General features: G+C 34.7%; 3 protein-coding genes across 12 annotated transcripts in view; 1 reads left to right on the top strand and 2 right to left on the bottom strand.

Annotated features, from left to right (window-relative positions):
* The first annotated feature begins 2,014 nt into the window (after positions 1 to 2,014).
* Positions 2,015 to 3,479, top strand: LOC104818123 (F-box/FBD/LRR-repeat protein At4g26340-like). The gene is made up of 3 exons (XM_019203004.1): positions 2,015 to 2,845; positions 2,989 to 3,126; positions 3,210 to 3,479. The coding sequence occupies exons 1-3, from the start codon at positions 2,015 to 2,017 to the stop codon at positions 3,477 to 3,479; spliced, it is 1,239 nt and encodes a 412-aa protein (XP_019058549.1).
* A 223-nt stretch (positions 3,480 to 3,702) lies between these two features.
* On the bottom strand, positions 3,703 to 13,423 carry LOC104817863 (DNA mismatch repair protein MSH5). Of its 10 annotated transcripts, none has more exons than XM_010547215.1 (34): positions 13,337 to 13,423; positions 12,804 to 12,850; positions 12,439 to 12,533; positions 11,648 to 11,728; positions 11,505 to 11,583; positions 11,025 to 11,088; positions 10,505 to 10,659; positions 10,298 to 10,399; positions 10,173 to 10,200; positions 10,064 to 10,095; positions 9,916 to 9,973; positions 9,594 to 9,680; positions 9,226 to 9,282; positions 8,539 to 8,640; positions 8,396 to 8,440; positions 7,859 to 7,936; positions 7,572 to 7,622; positions 7,410 to 7,491; positions 6,878 to 6,951; positions 6,692 to 6,791; positions 6,458 to 6,554; positions 6,224 to 6,313; positions 6,062 to 6,126; positions 5,879 to 5,937; positions 5,693 to 5,769; positions 5,530 to 5,616; positions 5,191 to 5,252; positions 5,046 to 5,107; positions 4,788 to 4,841; positions 4,489 to 4,587; positions 4,342 to 4,373; positions 4,224 to 4,243; positions 4,020 to 4,135; positions 3,703 to 3,923 (listed from the first exon to the last, which is right to left on the bottom strand). In XM_010547215.1, the coding sequence occupies exons 1-34, from the start codon at positions 13,370 to 13,372 to the stop codon at positions 3,843 to 3,845; spliced, it is 2,454 nt and encodes an 817-aa protein (XP_010545517.1). In that variant the 5' UTR covers positions 13,373 to 13,423; the 3' UTR covers positions 3,703 to 3,842. The 10 variants fall into 10 exon arrangements, with proteins under 10 accessions (XP_010545517.1, XP_010545519.1, XP_010545518.1 ...); XM_010547217.1 differs by having other exon boundaries at positions 4,220 to 4,243; positions 4,502 to 4,587; XM_010547216.1 differs by having other exon boundaries at positions 11,505 to 11,577.
* A 452-nt stretch (positions 13,424 to 13,875) lies between these two features.
* LOC104817862 (putative sugar transporter ERD6-like 13) overlaps positions 13,876 to 19,636 on the bottom strand; it is a 6,582-nt gene continuing 821 nt past the window's right edge. Inside the window, exons 2-17 of the mRNA XM_010547214.2 lie at positions 19,254 to 19,316; positions 18,191 to 18,280; positions 18,023 to 18,082; positions 17,810 to 17,875; positions 17,579 to 17,644; positions 17,369 to 17,444; positions 16,783 to 16,847; positions 16,536 to 16,628; positions 16,358 to 16,438; positions 16,140 to 16,224; positions 15,945 to 16,051; positions 15,802 to 15,861; positions 15,617 to 15,670; positions 15,467 to 15,526; positions 14,758 to 14,872; positions 13,876 to 14,185 (exon numbers count right to left, since the gene is read on the bottom strand). Coding sequence (XP_010545516.1) covers positions 14,043 to 14,185; positions 14,758 to 14,872; positions 15,467 to 15,526; positions 15,617 to 15,670; positions 15,802 to 15,861; positions 15,945 to 16,051; positions 16,140 to 16,224; positions 16,358 to 16,438; positions 16,536 to 16,628; positions 16,783 to 16,847; positions 17,369 to 17,444; positions 17,579 to 17,644; positions 17,810 to 17,875; positions 18,023 to 18,082; positions 18,191 to 18,280; positions 19,254 to 19,316 — 1,284 coding nt within the window. The 3' untranslated portion in view covers positions 13,876 to 14,042. The remainder of the gene's footprint in view (positions 14,186 to 14,757; positions 14,873 to 15,466; positions 15,527 to 15,616; positions 15,671 to 15,801; positions 15,862 to 15,944; positions 16,052 to 16,139; positions 16,225 to 16,357; positions 16,439 to 16,535; positions 16,629 to 16,782; positions 16,848 to 17,368; positions 17,445 to 17,578; positions 17,645 to 17,809; positions 17,876 to 18,022; positions 18,083 to 18,190; positions 18,281 to 19,253; positions 19,317 to 19,636) is intronic.

Below are 19,636 nucleotides of genomic sequence, written 5' to 3'. Positions count from 1 at the left end.
TTATAGTGTCAAGGATTGCAGAAAAATTTGTAGTGACTTTGTGTGTGTTTTGTACTCGGTAGCTCAATTAGGATTACTAGGTTCAATCGTTTCGACACCTATGTAATTCGAGTTTATTGTTGTACGTTACACTAAGTGGAAGTTCAATCGAAAGATACTTTCATTTATGCACAAAGTTGTGGGGATGACGGATTATCGCTCAGTTTCCATGGATAATTTACTCTAAAATGGTGGAGGATTGTTGTTTATTTTAGAGTAAATTGATGGATTTAATAAATCTCTCATGTGATTCATATTCATATGTATTACGGATATGGTGGAAGAGTTATATATTCGTAAATGATATAGTATGAATTGGTAAAGTATTTACATGTATTTTGTAAAGTATATACTTGTGTTTAGTAGTGAAATTTAAGTGCAGAAATTCTGCACGGGCATGTAACACGGGCGTGTTAATTCTGCACGGGCAGTGTAACACGGGCGTGTTAATTACAAACACGACCGTGTTAGGTTCAACACGGGCCGTGTTAATTCTCTGAGAAAATGTTGTTTTTCTCAGACATTTGACACGGACCGTGTTAAGGTGCAACACGGACCGTGTTAGGTGCAACACGGCCGTGTCAGATTCGACACGGGCCGTGTTAAATGTCTGTAATATGAACAAATGTGGCCTTTCGCATGAAAACTACTAAATGGATACAACTTTTGATCATGTCTCTGGTGTTTTTAAAGCCAAGAACATCAGAGAATGTGGATATACGAAATCTAATTGATCTTGAGAGATTTGTGAGCCTTTTTTGGTGAAGAAACTTGCTACTTCTTCTCCATCTTTTACTGTTCATCTTCTTTCTCGAGTTTTTCTGTTTTGGGCAACGTTTGAGGAGCAAATCAATCGTTGCTGATCTTCTTTGTATCTCTAAACGTATTCTCGAGTTTCTCCTTTGCTCGGTAGGGGAGGGAATAACGTTTTAGGAAAGTGTTCTACGCGCCTAGAAGATTATATCCGGGTTGTTTCATCTTTATTTCGATTTCACTGTTTTATTGTTCTTTCCCACTGTATTCATAGTATTTTTCTAACATAACATTCCGACCTGTTTCTCATGGTCGGAACTTGCCTGTAAAAAACGCTAGAACTAATCAGATGAACTATGAAGAAACCATGAGAGAGGGAGAGAGAAACTTACACCACCAGTTAGCAACTCTAAATGGTCAATGCGTATTTTTCAATGCTAAAACAAACGCTAAACAAAATTATTTACTTTAACCTCTAGATCATGAATTTTAAACCGCAGATTATTAGGATTTGGATTTTTATATTTAGGTTTCGGTTAGATAGAGTTTATAGACTGTATTTAGAATTCTTAATTCCTATCCATAAAAATATATAAATCTAATCTGAACACTAAACTCTATACTTTCATAATTCCTAATAGACTAAGATTTAGGGTTTGGAGTTTAAAAATTAAAATAAGTGGCTCATAATATAGAGTTTAGAGTTAACGATAAATTAGGAATAATTAAAAAAAGGAGAGAGAGAGAAAAGGCAATTAAAAGAATTATCAATATTCCTAATTTATGGTAGCACTATTCTAATGGAAACCTAAATCTTTATATCTTAGGATTTAGATTTAATATTTAATATTAGTGTTGAAGGTAATTTAAGAAAGGAAAATAAAAAAGTAAACGAAATTAAAAAAAAAAAAGGAAACACACGCTGCTCTTTTGAATCTGATAGTCATTAATTCTATAATTAATATAAAGGGCAAAAACCCTACTCCGCTATCACAGTATCTTACGAGCGACGTAATTGCCAACAAAGGTCTCGTCTTTGAATTTCATCTGTAAGTTTCTCTCTCCCTACTTCATGGTTTCTTCATAGTTCATCTTGTTAGTTCTATAGTTTCTTACATACTAGCTCCAATCCAAGAAAGGTCTCATATTTGAATTTGGGCTTCTGGTTTTGACAGCGAAATCCGTGGCGGAAACCTTGAGAAACAGAAGGAATTGTTAAAATATGGACATGATCAGTGAGTTGCCCGATGACTTGCTGTTGCGGATTCTTTCCTTGCTTCCGACAAAAGGTGTCGCCGCTACTATGGTTTTGTCTAAACGATGGCGATCTCTTTGGACGATGGTGCCGAGACTTGAGTATGATTCTTTGAGAGGCGATACTGAACAAATAGCGTTCACGGAGTTTGTTTACAGGTCTTTGCTATCGAATAAGGCTCCAGTTCTCCAAAGTCTTCGTTTTTGCATAGATTCGAGGTCTACTCGTGCAAAACATTTGAGAAGATGGGTTGAGATTGCGGTTGAGCGCCGTGTGCGTGAGCTCGACATTCTTTATAAAATAATTGGTTATGAGAAAAGTATTATTCCCTTGCCGAGTAGCCTCTACACTTGTGGAACTCTTGAGACTTTGATACTCCGAGAATGCGTTCTTGTGGATGCTCTTCCTCAATCTTGTTTCCCGTCACTCAAAACTATACGCCTTATAGGAGCGTGCAATTTGGATCCCGAGTGTTTTTACGCACTTTTATCAAGTTGCCCTGTTCTTGAAGATTTAGTTGTGGAATTGTATTTCAAATGGGAGAAAACTTACACTATTGCAGTGCCAAGCTTACAAAGATTATCTACACATAACATATGCGGAATATATGGCGGGTTGGTGATAAATGCTCCTTCTTTGAAGTATTTGAACATTGTAGATCGTGACATCAGTGGCTCTTTGGTGGTCGAGAATATGCCAAAGGTGGTGGAGGCAATTGTTAGAGTTTTTGCTGCTGTACCTTCTCCGAAGCTTCTAGGATCTCTTGCGTCAGTTCGGCGTCTTTCCTTAGATGTAGAGGTAAACTATCTTCCTTTTACAACTGTATATATAGATTTGAGATTGAAACAACAAAGAAAAAAAGACAACCTCGGCTTGTTATTTGAGTGATTTCTTGTTATAGTAGTGTTTTATCTACTTAATTTTCTATCATAATTAAGCAGTGCGTGCTACTTCCGAAGGACATTGTCTTTCATCAGCTTGTTCATCTCGAGCTATACACACGTGGCAAAGATTGGTGTGATGTACTTGCATATATGCTCGAACGTTCTCCAAACCTGCGAGTTCTGGAGATCAAGAATGTATGTTGATCTCTCAATCATTTTCTAGTTTGATTATGTGATGCAACTGTACTTAAGTTTTCTTATGGTCGTGTTGGTTGCAGGACTGGTGCGACGCAGGTCCAAGAGATTGGTGGAAACAACCAAATCATGTCCCTCGATGTCTATTGTCAAGCCTTGAAACTTTTCGGTGGAAAAATTGCAGAGGATATCTAGAGAAAGAAGTGGCGGAGTACATACTAACAAATGCAACATGTCTGAAGATGGCATCTGTTCAGCAGAAGGGATACTTTGATTTGGAGGAGCAACAACTGATTCTACAGGATCGGGCTTCCATGGCCAGGGGTTCTACTTCACTTGTTTTCGACGACTGATACTATAACATATTCTTACCCTTTTTTTTCTTCTTCGTTGAGATCTTGTTAATTGCTTGCTTTGGTTTGAAGTTAGGTGTGAGTAAGGAATAAGGACACGCATTGTTGCATAACTAATTTATATGCGGTGGGGTCTCCCGTTTCATCCATATAGAGTCTATGATATATATATGCTTGGTTTTCTCTTGAACACCCGAACACTCTAAATACCGAGGCGAATCAATGGAAACTACGATGCAGCGGTTTTGACTTTTGAAAAAGTCCAAAACCATGGTTTGAACTTACGAGATCTCAAATGTACAAACTCAAGTCGCCAAAACGTACATTTATACATATATACATACATGTGCCAAGTTACCGTGATTACGAAGAAAACAGACCCTGAAAGAAGGTGTTGATGTCGCCTCCAAGAATGTCGAACCCAAGCAACTTGTCAAGGGCGTCCTGCAAAATCCATCCGGGGAAAAAAAATGTACTGTTGCTTTATGAAAATCTTTGTTTTTAGGACATGGGAGAAAGATATGTTCGTGAGAAGAAGACCTTGTATGATTGATCTTGAGATGAAATGTTGTCATGACTTAGCCTATCCACACCTTCGTTGTTCTCCAACCCGTCCAATACCACCGCTGCTCTCTTTACGACTTCCTCCGGTACACCTGCGTTGTAACATGAGAATTCCCCTTCATGAAGCATGCAGTGCTAGAACTGTATTCTCCGTCACGAGTTCTGAAATAATGTACCAGCGAGTAATGCACAATGCAGACCTGTAGAAGGCAAAATTGATGGGTGTCATTATTATACAACTGAAGAAACGGATTCCTTAAGCTGTAAAGGCTGCCAGAATAATAGATAACCCACTTACCATAACTCAGCAGCGTGTGTCCTGGAACTATCCTGCAAGAATACATTCATATTTATATATATCTAAGCAAATGATAAATTCCAAAAAGCTTTGCATGAGCAGAACATTTCCAATGATAAAACACCGCACACCGGGTGAGAAAGTCACCAAGATAAAATACCGATAAAGAAAAATGATATCCTCAATACTCCTGGAATCCGTCTCTGGCCTCAAAACACTCATTGTGTAGAATTTGATCTTCTCAGACTGAGCAAAGGAAAACGAGAAGTGAAATCAGGACGAACTGCATTGATACCAACTTCGATAACAAGTCGCAGGAGCAGCTCGTTACTGTGTTTTGTGAATGATGAATTGTTTTACATCATCAAATTGCTTCATCGCATAGGTGGATAAGTAGAAGAAACTTGAGAAATGGAAAGGCAGTCAGTGAAAAAAAATATACATACCACAGGCAAGAAACTTGGGTTTAAGAGTTCAGTCAAGTGGGTGCATACCAAAACCTGAAAGTAAGCCGAAAATGACCGTGATGTCATCCATGCATTCCTTTCTCACAGGGAAATGCAGGAAATGAAATACCAGTGGACAGAGCTACTGTCATGCATGAAAATTTACTCTTTTCATGACTGCTCAACTGGTATTATGCGGTTTGGAAAGAAGATTATAGCCAACGGAGAAAAATTTGAAGTGGTCATAGAACCTCATACCCTTGGCGGCTCATGAAATGAGGCAAAGTGACTAATTGTCCCTCCAAGCAAGCCAATTCCATCTGTGTTCAATAAAAGAATGGTTAAAATTGCACAAATATATGCAACTACTTGTATAACAAAGAGCTATTTCTCCTACACGAACCTTCTGCAAGAGTGCCTTTACCAAACTCATCCAAGAGACACAGAGATCTTGAAGTCGCTTGCCTGATGAATTAACAACAGACAACAACAACAACATCGCCTCATTCCCCAAGTTAATTAAAAACAGACACAATATTGAAATGATGAAATAGCCCACAAGTATGAATTAGTATGCATAGTACTGTTCTATGTCCATGTTCTTGAAAACCCGTGAACTTAGAGTGCTGCGATTTAAAAGAAGAGTCAACTAACAAAAAAATACAAATGAAACAGAGCACCGACTCCTATCAGGAGCAAAGTTACTTGAGATCAAGCTATATGGAAGCAGAACAAAAATTACCTAAGCATCATTCCCACTTGATGGAGATCAATCATAAATGTAGATTGTTCTGCAGTCATAAATCTGCTTCCCATTGCACAGAATATCCTGTTATTGTATAACTGATCTTGGTCACAAAAGGTAAACAAGAAACTGATTCGAATTCAGTAGTAGAATTGTTTACCTATCTGTTAGACCGACTGTTGCGACCTCTGCCGGCACAAAACTTCCGATATGGGAAAGGAAAACAATTAAAGCTACCTAGAAAAAGGCAAATACAACTATGAAATGCGTTTTTGTAGTTGTTAAATCATGATATGAAAAATCTCAGCGGAGACAAAGAGACAAGCCTTGGAAGAGTAAACTTAACCTGCTTTATATAGATGCTCTTCCCTGAATAATTGGGACCGGTAATGATATTAATCCTACCTGCAATAGAACAAATTTCTGATCAGGTTTTGTAACAAGAACTAATCGCGTTCCGCACATGAGTTGAGCTTCATGCAGCCTATAGTCAAAGAACATAATCATCAGTCAGTTTCAGTCAGCTTACAGTCGTTAGTGATCTTTGTGTCATTGGGGATAAATGTATCAACAGCCATTTCCTGCAATACATGCCTATGAAGGTATAGATATGTATTACTCCAATTCGTCATTAAGACTTTACCCAGGGATGCAATGGAAAAACAAAAGGTAACCGTAGCCCAAGCTTTACCTTCCGTTATGTATGTCAAGCATTGGTTCTGTTGTCAAAGTAGGTCTCACATAGTTGTTTTGATGCGCTACAAAAGCCAATGATAAAATGCTAGAAAACCAAGGAAAAAAGTAATAATTTAGTTACAGTCATTGAAGTCACGAATAAACGTAATATTTTGTTTTATGAGGGAAGAGAAAAGGGAGATGAATATTTTCAGCTGCACAGAAAAGATACTTTTGTAATGTGAATTACCAATCAAGTTCTGCGACAAAGTTAACGGCCTTCAGCAGATGTGCTGAAAACAAAAGGACGTGTGATAGCAAGTCCCTGGTAATCGCCCTTTCCATATCTGTCAAAACATTTTGTTGAAAATGAAAGATTATGATCATTATACTTGAGAAGTAAATACAAAGGCATAAAGTGGATCTCAACATAAGGTCTTTTGATATAACAGCTGAACAATACAAACCAGCACGAAAAACATACCTAGGATTTTGTGATAAATATCTCCAAGAAGGTTATCCAACTCTCGTGTCTTTGGAGTATGATAAAAGAATCGTTGAGTCTCCCCATCCATATCAGAGAACTAATCACAAGGACTCCCCTTCACATACATGCTTAGAATTCAAACAATGGGTTTCGAGATTACTCGAAAGCTCAAAGGAAACTTACAGCAAAATCAAATTCATTGAGCCTTTCAACTTCTGTTTCCTCAAGTTTTTCTCCAAAGATACACATGAGGTAACCTGCAGAATGTATTATGTGTAGGAAAATGATAAACTCATACGAAAGAAAAAAAAATTGAGTTATTAAAATGTCGAGAAAGCTTCAGCACTCAGTAAATATATATGAAAGCAGATTCCTGCCCTGTGCATCGTGAAATATTTATAAAATATGAGGTAAAGATGTTTGGCATCATAAAGAGGCTATTCCACAATCATCAGAAGAATGAACAATAGAGTTGAAGTGATAATTCCATGACTTAATGCCCCAAAGAATCTGGACTCTGAAACTGAACTCATCAATATGTGAATGAACAACATTAGGGAATCAAAAACTAACTTGAACTATCTATCAAGGTTTATGCAAAAATCACTAATGTCACTTTCAGTCTGGTCAAGAGAAATCTTCTATGCTCAACTGTTATGGATAGAAGGCAATGCGTGACTATGAGATATAGTTAGCAATGAAAATGCAGGCTTACCGATTTGTTGAATATAGACAACACAAGGAGGAAGGTTCTCCTTATGCAGATGAGAAAACTTTGATAACTCCATTGACGAAACCTGCGAGCTACTGAAATCATCCAAAAGAGGCGTATATATATTCTCATTTACTAATTAGAAGAAAATATTCACAAAAGAACCTCCTGAAGGAACTCTGGCAGCTCCTCATATATTTGCCTGAGCTCATCCAACTGGTAAAAAGAAAAGGAAACGTATCGGTTACACAACTTGTAATAGGTCTTGTATTCACCCAGAAATGAAATTCAGGAATCAGTTGTACGGCCTGAGCTATTTAAGCCACTAATGTTGTCTCATCTCATAGGTAACTTAAAGTTAAAGGCATGAGGAATGATTCTACTCATAAGGAACTTTTTGTATCGTATGAATGTCATAGTTGAGCAAACCACCATGGGACTTGTACGATTACCTCAGCACAGAATCCCTCTTTCACCATTGTTTGATAACTCTTCTCTTTGCTTCTACTAATGTCAATGACTCCAATCACCTGGAAATGTGCACAACTGGGATGAAAAAGCCCTTGTTACAGAAATTCTAGTTAGAACTGTTCTGCATATCCTTGACAACTGTCTTAAATGCCCACGGAAGTTATTTGTGAGGGTGTGTCCAAGACTCCTAATATGCCAACAACTTCGGTTTGAGACTTCTAAGAGGAATTTCTTGGCCAAGACATTTTAGCCAGTAGACAATGTTGCATCAAATTCAGAACAATGATTACGACATGAACAGATGAATGCAACATCATAAAACATGATCAGATTTCCGATTAAGTTTTTATTTTCAGAATCAAATCGAAAAGTAAACAGACCTCCATGAGAGAACAACTAGCATTAAAGTCTGTTCTATTGTGAGCGCAGTATGGTACTCAGATTAGAATATAATGGAAGAAAAATAAGATAATATCGACTATTAAATAGAATGGAGAAAAAAGATAATATCGACTAACCAGTTCATATACATAAGCTAGCTCTGTACTGATGCATAATCCAGCCTGCAACATGGCAAGAGGAACTTAAGACATCGAAAATCAGTAACTGAAAGGATAACACCTACGGTTTCATAAGCCAATGATCAAAGAATATCAGATACCTTCTCAACAATGTCCAAGTGCAAGCTTTTCATATACTCCCGAAGAGTTTCTGAAACTACTACTTCAAATATTTTATTCACGTGCAAGAGTGCACTTATACTCTGCAATGTACCAAGTAAGAAAAACATAAATTGGAAGTCCCATCCCTCCAAACAAAATTACCACTACAGGGAATGAGGATTTTTCTGCAGAGATTAAATAGTAACATAAATAGTAGCCCAAAACACTTAATGCACATGCTTAACCAAAAATTCAAAGGAAAGAGTATCGTCGGCCCAGCTTTATGAATAGCCTACCTTTGTGCAACTTTCAGATACAAAGTTTGTTCGCAGATATAATAACTTTAAGATTGCAAGACAGTATTACAACCCAAATGAAAATTTGTGATAGTAGAAAGACATGCTTTCTTTGAATGTTTTAAGTCCAATTCACATAGCTCTGGACAATCATACCACTGAATTCAGCACAAAATAAGACCAACTAAAAAAGAACAATGACAAGAAAAGAATTTAAAGATCTATATACTTTTGCCGAGTAACAAATAGAACACATAGATAAGAAACAGATAAGAGGAACAAATACATAGCATAGACCAAAAAATCTTCAACAACAAAGAGGTCAGTCACCTGATATGTATATTATCTGAATGATGGAGTATTGTGGGCAATAGGAATTAGGAAATCTACCTTCAAGAAAGCTGTCCAATCCTTACTCGTACAGAGGGACGTCGGGGAGTTGAATTTCTTGTTTGAACATAACAAATATCAGAATTCAAAATCATAGTCTTATTATTAATTCACAACAAATGGCACCGGAACAGATAATGGTCGTCTGTTGGATTATTGGCAAGGTAGATCATAGGCAACATTTACTCGTTCTCAGTCCTAGCAGAATTATTCAAATAGCTATGTTTCTACATATAGACCACACAGTTCCATTGAAAACCTTTCTCCATGCCGTTGGTTTCTAGTTTTATGTTGGCTTCATGGTACTGATGACTGAAAGAAATATGCACGATGAAAACAAGAAGAATATGAAGACAGAAAATACATACCTTGAGCAGATGGGTAATGTCCTTCACAGATTTCAGTGTCTCGCGCAAAGATGTCATTAGCTCTTCTGAAGAAATGAAAAAGGAAATCTTATACAGTCAAAGGAAACCTCTCAGAACACTGATCAGAAGACATTGAGTAACTGACAAATTACTGGTTGTGGTAAACCATCATTATTCAGGACACATAAAGTAGTTAATCTGATGATGATGAGGTTTTAGGAAGCAGATTTGAAGTTTAACACGTAGGTTTTCAATCTTGATTGTTGGGTTTTAACATTTAAAGAAAATTATTCCACAAAAGATCAAGAAAAGAAAAGGATACAGCATTGAGACGATGATCTAACAGTTCAAGATCTAAAATGGGCCTCATAAACCAGCTTCTGAAATAGAGGAGAGTAAACAAAGAGCAGTCAGGAAGGTCTCTTTAGCAAGTAGCAACAGGGTAGTAACATTTTATCATTAACATATACCTTAATAGGCGTCTACCCATTGGCGTGGCACACTGAAAAATAGGCCACCTAAGTTAAATCATCTACGACGCCGCCTCAACCATAATGAACCAATACAAGTCAAACAAACCTTATTCATCACCCCAAATACTGAGAACCTTCATATAAAAAAGCAGTGAAGATCATTTGAATGTCACAAGATGGAGCAGAACAAAAGAAGAACCATATTTTCAACAGTTGAAAAATGACATTTACCCTTCTTTTGCCCGACCAATGCCCATATGGCTAGGATGTTTATCTATTTGGAATATCTGTAAAGCCTCGTGAGCAGCCACGTCAAGTTTCAGAAAATTGTTTCTGTTGCTAATGGTAAAGGAGTCATAAAAATAGCAGAGACGTAAAGAGCAAACAATAGACAACATTATTATGTAAAATGACATAAAAGTGAAACTTCGAGGATACAACGATACTTCCGTGATCGAATCAATTGCAATTGATGCAGTCCCAGATTCCTTCTGTTCCAGGGTTTCTATGATCCTTTCATTCTCTAATATTGCAAGAAGACCCCCACCAACCCGAACTTGAACTTCACTTCCCATGTCCATCATTGAACTTAGCTGCAGGTCATGAAAAGGACAACCAACGAACCATGTCATAATAAATGCAAATACCCTTCGTATTTGGATGAGCAACAACAAAGTTCTCAAGCTTGGTTTCAACTAAAAAGCTAGGCTAAGAAAATATGTAAATGACAAGAATAAAAACAGATGATTCCAATATGAGAACTACAACATACATAAATTATAACTTATTATCAGATTCCATCTGCACACTACCGTGACAAGAGAGTTCTCTAAGTGCAACCACGTACAGAAATACACATAATGCTAAGGCAAGTCCCACGTACAAAACCAGCATGGACAAAGTTCTATATAAAGCTATTCCACATAGCAGAATTAAAATTTTCCTTGCTATAACTTACATAACATATCCTTTCCTTGATGTTTAATCCATCATCCATCCCTGTTACTCGAAGATATACCAGTCTACAAGATATTAAGAGAAATAAGAAAAGGAAAAATTAATGCATAATCACTTGCCAAACGCTCATCCCTTAACATTTGTCATTTATCTCACTACGGACTACAGAGTACCAAGAAAATATGTAATCAGACAAGTGACAACAAACCTTGAAACTTTAACATCATCCAACAGGACACTAAGTGAAAATGCAGCATTTAAAATGTTGTTATCCAAAGACATAGCAGCACTAGACCATACAATACTAATATAATAGTGTGTTGTAAGGAGATGTAATGCTCATAACTTTGAAAGGCTTGCCAACATGTTCACATAGGATGGGAAAGTGTAGAGAAGGATATTACACTTTGAATCAGCGATTTAGAATTGCAGTAAATAGTTTCCTAGTAGAATGTATCTTTGTCAGAATGTATTTCTGTACCTATGCCAAGCTTGCTCGTAGCTGAATGTTGAGCTCTTAACAAGCTTCACCATGGGAGTCTCGCAAGTTCCATCTACATCTTGGAATGAAATGCATGAACAGTGTTTGTAGCTGAAAACCCAAGAAAATAGATAACGCCATACCATTCTGCTGTAGAGCTGATAGAAAGGATTCTTCACTTTTGGTGCTTGTATAAATGACCAATGGATTTGCTTGATATTTTACTAAAGACATAAAACCACAACAAAAGAAACAAAAAACAAAAAATCAAATCCCGAGATCAAATGTGGCAGGACGTTATCCGATAGTACCAATTTTGGTAACGTCTATCCAATGCCAAAGTCACTGAATGGGTAAGTCACCAATCCCTAAAACGGACTATGTAATGTACTTTATCGACCGTACTCCCCAGGCGGAGTGTTTCACGCGTTAGACAGATAGGAAGGGCTGTTGCACAAAATGTACTTATAAGTAATTGCCCCATAGATCCTATATCTATCTATATGAAGAAGAAATCATGTAACGAAGGGGATTTTGATGGTCTATCCAATGCCAAAGTCACTGAATGGGTAAGTCACCAATCCCTAAAACGGACTATGTAATGTACTTTATCGACCGTACTCCCCAGGCGGAGTGTTTCACGCGTTAGACAGATAGGAAGGGCTGTTGCACAAAATGTACTTATAAGTAATTGCCCCATAGATCCTATATCTATCTATATGAAGAAGAAATCATGTAACGAAGGGGATTTTGATGATGCGAATCGGGCTTTAATGAGTTCTAATATGCAACGTCAAGCAGTTCCAATTTCTCGGTCCGAAAAATGCATTGTTGGAACTGGATTGGGTTATCAGATTTCATTACAAATCTTGTAAAGCAAATAGGGAGCAACTGTGTAACGATTGCATTCATTTGAATTTGAAAAAGCTTATACCAATATCAATCAAGGGAAACTCTGAGCAACTATCCTCCCAAAATTCAAGCAAATGAAGCTGGCGGATATTACAGTCGTAGTAAGATACTCCGATTCTGCGCAAAAAGATTTTGTAAACTTTGAGACTGATGCAACTAACAGTTCCTCAGAAACTAATACATCTATTTAATATCATTAACATCCACAAAACGCTATTAGCATTTACTCCTATGCTACCTTTTCCATAAGACCCCAAGAAAGGTTAAGTATGTGTTTTATTAAACTCTAGAACTGACTGTAACATTCCACATTCTTCTCCATTTCAAACTTTTTAAAGCAAATAAAATAGACAGAATCTACTATATCTTATAATCATAAACAAGTACAAGTAATTCACGAACCGACGCCCGTGTTGAATGCAAGCCATATAAACCTGCATCAAATTGAAATGAATTGATCCACATCAAATCATGGAAAGCTACATCTTTGCAACTGTTAAGGATTCTGACTTCACGGAAGATATAGGTTCTTTCTAAAAATTTCAATTTCCGCATCCACCACATCAGAAATTGTCCCTAATTCGACTTTTCTTTTTCATTCATATTTCGAATTTCACAAAGAAATCTATCTTCAAATCCAATTTGAGCCAAAAAAAAAAACGCAAGCCGGATAATTCAAATCCCAGCAACTATACGTGCTCGAATTGGGCAGAAGCCTCAGTAAACCTAAGCAAACAGAGATTCTCAGGTGAAATTGAGAAGGAGGCTCTCACAGTAAGATCCTACAGAGTCATGAGTTCATTATTAAACAGTTAAACAACCGAAGCCAGAACAAATCGCTTTCTCGGGAACCGAACAGGGATCATAGGAGTTTTGGCGAAGTTGTGAGAGGAAAAGCAGAAAAAAGCGTTCGAATTAACCTGTGATCGGTCCTCTGTTTCGTCGATTTCCTCCATTGACGTAGCTCGGAACGAGAGAGAAGAGTTCAATCGTAGACGATGAGCGAAAGAAATGCCGCGCGAAGAAAGAGTGAAGTCTTGAGGACTTTATATATTTCTAAGATTAAAATTTATCTAAAAACATTTTAAAAAAATTTAAATAAATAATGAGAAGTTTTCATTGGAACAAACAATGAAGTGGACCGCCTGAAATATATATATATATTTTTTTTAAGATCTTGAGATATTGTTGTCGTGTAGAAAACTAGATTTAAGAGCTTGGACTGATTTCATCATTTAATATATTTATTTATCTAGTTAAAATTTTATTTATTTATTACACGTTTTGTCTTTTATGGGATTATACTTTTAAAGAAATATTTTTCGTTCATTTTGTTTTGTTATTTCATATTCCAATTGAGTTGGATAAATTTAATTTAACAAATTATATATAATTTCTTAGAATTCGAATATATGATAATCGGATTGATTTTATTTAATTTTATACCCTCAAAACAAAGGATCACAATGACTAGTACATAACTTTTTTGTCTGAATTATTTTTTGCATGATCTCTCCTTAGAGATAGATATTTCAAAAGTCATTGCAAATGTTTTTTTCAAAGCTAGACTGAAACTATAAATTGGACTGCTAATTACAATAATTTATAAAATCTAATTCAACTGCCTTATCCACTAGGCTCTTTATGATTGGATTGCCGAGACAAAGAAGCTTGAAGCTCCTCGAGAGATCGGCCTTGGGTCTCCGGTACCATCCTCGCCACAAATAAAAGTCCCAAACCCGAAATAATTGCATATATGAAAAACACACCTATTACACCAAAAAACACCATTAAACTCTAACATTATCTTATACATGCAATTATACAATTAATTAAATTAAATAATGGCATAAACCCAATTCAACCCCCCCCCCCAAAACAATTAGATCTTGTGATTTGAATACCTAAATTTCTTAATACAGAATTAAAATTTAGATATTAAGCGTAGAAATCGACTAATTGAATCTATTTTGAATTTACAGATAGTTATTTTATTGATTGAGAAGATTTTTATTTATTTAAACGGGTTCAGATTTTATTAGAGATAAATCCCATAATTTTATGTAAAATTGTGTTCGGTAATTTAGTTAAGACACTTAATAATACATTCCATTCTTTTTTGTTTAGTTTGTGGATATTTGAGATTTGATAATTTAATGAATTGGACAATTCACTCACTTTTATCCTATAATTTGTATTCCAAAACCTTTCTTTAAGAAAAAAATTAAATCTTTAAATGATTGGAAACTATGATCCCTATTCGATTTATTCTGACAAAACTATAATAAAAATATTATGAAACTGCGTAATTTTAAAAAAAAAAAAACACGTGGGAGTTTACCTGAAGAGCTCCATTGGAACAAGAAGTTGAAGGTGTAGGAGACGAACCAGTTGCTCGACCAACTTATCAAATTGCAAAGCGTCCCCGCAGATCCCTTTATATTTATCGGTGTCATCTGCCATTCGCAAATATAACCAATAATCTGTTTATTTAATTCCATATAGATCCAAACCGACCATTACGCATTAATAAATAAAAAATCAAATCATAGATTTAATGTTTTCTAATAAGATACTAATTTTCTCCGAGAGAGAAAAAAAAAACATATTTCGGCTACAAAAATTAACTGAATCATATTTAACCAATTCTGAATAAAATCTCATATACAAACCCATTGGATATAACTTTATTTAAACCAAATTAATAGCATCTGAGTGGAAACTAGTCGAATTTTTAGCCCAAACGTGGTGGTCCGGTAGTGTGGGACCACAAAGTGTTCTCCCACATCCCGGGTTCGAATCTTACCTAGACAGTCACCGATATATAAAAAAAATAGTCGAATTTATAAAAATAATTGAAAAACCCCAAATAAAAAACGAAAATCTTTGAAAACCGAACATTTCTTTAAAAAACTAGAATTTAAACCGAGTACGAACTAAACAAAATCCGAAGTAAAAACCATTTGGTTAATCTTTTTTTCCAAAATAAAAAAATATGATCTTAAACCGAAATCCGAAATATCAACTCGTAGTATAAATAGTTATTATACCTCGGAGATTATAACCCATGGAATTCCCCCCATTCCAATAGATATCGACATTAAAAAAACCTGTGATTACAGAGAAAAGCCTCGGTTATATCGGATTTGGGACGTTACAGAATTTTTATTCGCATCCGACGTACGTAAAATATATATTACCTGAACTCCTGTAAATGCTAAACCCGGGCTGACATTGTTAAATAAATCGTATCCCTGCATTTATAGTTATACCCTATCTTATCATATGCTTATATATGAAACAAAAGAGAGTGCTCATAACACAAAAAAAAAAACATACATATATATATATATGTATGTATGAATGAATATAAATGGGGAAAAACCTGAAATAGAAACGATAGTCCTGTGAGTGCTGATCCCATGCCCATCATGACGGTCGTAACCTGCAAAAGATTCAACAAATTGTTAGTGGTTATTATATTATAAATATATGGTTAACAAAATTAAATTTCGATTATCCTCTAACCATCAAAAGCGGCCTTCTCCCATATTTATCGATGACTAATAAACTGACGACGCTCATTACAGATTGAATGAGGCTCGTTGCCATGACTCCTACTTTACTTGAAAACCCTATATATGAACAGATTTTCATTAACGTCGTTTAGATTCTCATATATATGTATCCACGTCGTTGTAAGATATATGAAAACATACGTACCCGATTTCTCGAAAATGTAACTCATGTAGAACATATAGCCACTTAGGCCGCCGAGTTGTTGCAGAACCAACAATCCGATTCCGACCTATATATTTACAGATTGCGTTTTTCCGTCGTGAAAACGTATTAAAACCTATATTTACATACATCTTATATAGTTTTCGGGTCTATATTTTTTCATATGGTAATGTTTGTCCTCGATCGGGCGTTTTACTTACAATGATCACACGAGAATATCTTCGGTTGAACAACTCGAAAAATCCATCTTCTTTTGTTCCTTGAACATCCTCCATATATTTCTGAGGAAATGAAAACCCCATTTCAGTAATTTATGTATCAAGTGTGATTATTTATCTTAAAAATGTGTTTTTTTTTATTAATCGATATTGCACTTACTTTGATTTCAGCGGCTTCCTTGAAGATATCAGTTTTATTTCCACGAAGTCTTTGAAGCGTAGCTTCTGACTCTTTAATCCGACCGATTCGGGACTAAAAAATAAAATGTTTAAAATGTCAAATTGTAACCATTTCTTTTATTTTTCTTATCATTTATTCGTTTTATTATATTTTTTTTATGAAATAATAAAAATCCTTTTTTCGAAGTTGATGAAATGATAAGGGCCAGAGGCTAATTAAGAGTTACCAGCCATCTTGGCGATTCAAGTGTGAAGATTAGACTAACTAATTCCAAGATGCATGGAACCGTACCTGCGTAATTTAAATTAAAAAAATCAACTGACAATATGTATAAATTAATAAAAATCCAAAATTGGAACAAAAAATATTGAAGGTATTGAAAATGAAGACAAATGCTCCTTTTATAGATTTATATGGGGAAATCTACTGAAAAATATATTTTCTTACAATTTAATAATTTACGTAGAATTTTATTAATATCTCATTTAATATTTTTATATCAATATCCCACAGAATTAAATAAATTTTTTAAAAGATCGTACTATTATCTATTGATTTCTAAATAAAAAACAAAAACTAACATTTAACGGTCTTATAAATTTATCATTCAGTTATAATCTCAATTTTAATATATATGATTCGATATACAATTTCTTTCTAATCAACTACAATATATGAACCGAATAGAACATCGGCCACAATATTTCGTACACTTATAAATTTCCACGAAATTTAATATTAAACTAATTAACTCTAATTAAATTAATGTTATCTAAAAAAATTAAAGTATAAAGGGATCCATAGATTTTTACTTGCGAGGGCTAAATATTCCCATGAAATAATGGAGCCAACGAGGAACGAGAAGCAGGCACCGGAAGACATCATGATCTGTCAACACCGGAAAAATTAGGATCGGTTATTTCCGGTTTAAGAAGATAAATTAAATTCTGGTTACAAAATCGAATCGTCCGGTATTAATGACACCAACGACTGCAATAAACATAACTAAAAGTGTATTTTACCGTATTAATCGCACATAATGATCCCCTGATGTTTGTGGGTGCAATTTCCACTATGTATACAGGTGCCTACACGCCAATTCAACAACCCTTTTTATTGATTCCAGTTTAATTTACAATATAGTCATGTAAAAAATTGAAAAAATGGATCTGGAATGTTAACTTTTGTTTTTCTATACAGAAATTGAAACGATTATAACTATTTTTATTGGTTAATTGTCCACATTTACGTACCAGGTAAGAAACGATACCAGCTGCAATCCCAGTGAAAAGTCTTCCAGTGCAAAGTGACCAAACATCCTGATTATTATTATCATTATAGCGTATTGAAATATATATATATATATGAACTATTTAATGGGATACTGTTTTTTATAAACGGGTAATGTTTTATTACCATTAATTCAAAATTAATATATTAAGATTTTCGAGGGAGAGAAGGAAAACCTTGGAGAATGCGATAGTAATCCAACCAATGAAGCATAATATATTCGAAAACAATAATCCCTGCTCAGGAAATTGAAAAATGGAGTCTTAGAAATAATGCAAAAATTTGTATGTAATTAAAAAAAATGATTAATTCAACAATTAATTGTCCCGATTGTAATTACTTACACCTCTCCGACCAAAGAGATCGGCGAGTTTTCCGGACAGTAATGCTCCTATTAGTCCACCAATAGTAAGTACGGATCCGAAGAATGAAAACTGCGCCGTTTAATTAAAAATAAAATAATTAAAAATTATTAACAAATAATACAATGTCTCGAATATCTGTCTAATACAATTTTTATAAAATTTTATTTATAGTAATGATAGATTTTATATTAAAAATATATTAAATTTAAATTTAGAGAACATTTAAAATCCTGATATAAATAGAATAGGGTCGAAAACAAATACATATCATAAACAGTAATGATATTTGATCCATTAGTAGATAGTCCATTGGTTGAAAAGCGACAAAGTTACTACAAAATTATAGGTTCGATTTCACTAATCGGGATACTTGTATAACTAAAAATTGACTTCGGTTTACGGAATTAAGTGGACCAAAAGATTAGTGCAAAATAATATTTGAATTCTCAAATTAAAATGACTTGCGATGCAAGAAATTGGTTAAAAAGTCGTGGACTCGTCACCTAGACCATGCATCGGGCTCCGGTAAGGTAAATGCACAAACACGCATCATTATAATAATATCAAGTGGCACACACACATACATCTCTCTCTCTCTATATATATATATATATATATATTTAATACGTGCGTAATTGTATGTATATATTATAAATTGTTCGAATTGAGGTGCTTTGCTTGGATATTCTTTTCCGTGCCACGAATAATTTGATTTTTTCTTAAAAACATAAAATGATATAACGAGTTCAGTAATAGAATTCTTGAAAAGAGTATTCTAATAATTAAAAAAAGTGAGATGCCAACTTTCAAAACAAATCAGAGTTTTAATTTATTCCCCCAAAACTTGAAACTCTCTTTCGTTTTTTAATTTATTCCGTATTTCCAATACGTGATTATCTAAATTCCATTTGGGAAAGAAAAATCTTAGTGAGGGATATTTTGTGAAGCATATTTGGTAAATCGTATTTCCAAATCATATTCTTTTAATTTATTATTCTAAAACCAAAAGGAAAACACTGCTATATCAAAAGATAAAGCTTACCTCGGCGAGGGAGAGGTTCAATCCGGACATCATCCCGGTTTGAACCGGAGATGTAAAACCGGCCTGTAAATGGAAATCATTATCCGGTTATATTCACTAATCGTAAATGGAATCGACAAAAGGAATATTTAAATATGATGAAGTTTTTATTAACAATATCGCATTTTTTTAAATGAAACGAATGTTTGAAATTGTCAAGAAAAACTCGTGAAGTATTGAATATTATATATGTAGGTATATATGATGGTGGATTATTTATTAAATGAAATATATTTTGATTTTTTTAAATTAAGAAAATCATAACTAGATACGAAATTTAATAGATTATAAATACTTTCATAGAAGTGAAGAAACAGTTTGGTAGGGAAAAGAAAAAGATAAAA

Source organism: Tarenaya hassleriana, unplaced genomic scaffold (assembly GCF_000463585.1).
Source record: "Tarenaya hassleriana unplaced genomic scaffold, ASM46358v1 Cleome28, whole genome shotgun sequence".
NCBI classification, from domain to species: domain Eukaryota; kingdom Viridiplantae; phylum Streptophyta; class Magnoliopsida; order Brassicales; family Cleomaceae; genus Tarenaya; species Tarenaya hassleriana.
The sequence above is the reverse complement of the archived record's forward strand: the minus strand, read 5'-3'. Positions and strand labels throughout refer to the sequence as shown.

Coding starts and splice junctions, on each gene's coding strand:
- LOC104818123 (XM_019203004.1), top strand. CDS start 2,015: ATGGACATGATCAGTGAGTTGCCCGATGACTTGCTGTTGCGGATTCTT. Junction 2,846..2,988: donor GTCTTTCCTTAGATGTAGAG/GTAAACTATCTT, acceptor ATAATTAAGCAG/TGCGTGCTACTTCCGAAGGA. Junction 3,127..3,209: donor GAGTTCTGGAGATCAAGAAT/GTATGTTGATCT, acceptor TGTTGGTTGCAG/GACTGGTGCGACGCAGGTCC.
- LOC104817863 (XM_010547215.1), bottom strand. CDS start 13,372: ATGGAGGAAATCGACGAAACAGAGGACCGATCACAG. Junction 6,555..6,691: donor TATTTATCACAAAATCCTAG/GTATGTTTTTCG, acceptor ATGTTTTGACAG/ATATGGAAAGGGCGATTACC. Junction 5,108..5,190: donor TAAAGGCACTCTTGCAGAAG/GTTCGTGTAGGA, acceptor TATTGAACACAG/ATGGAATTGGCTTGCTTGGA.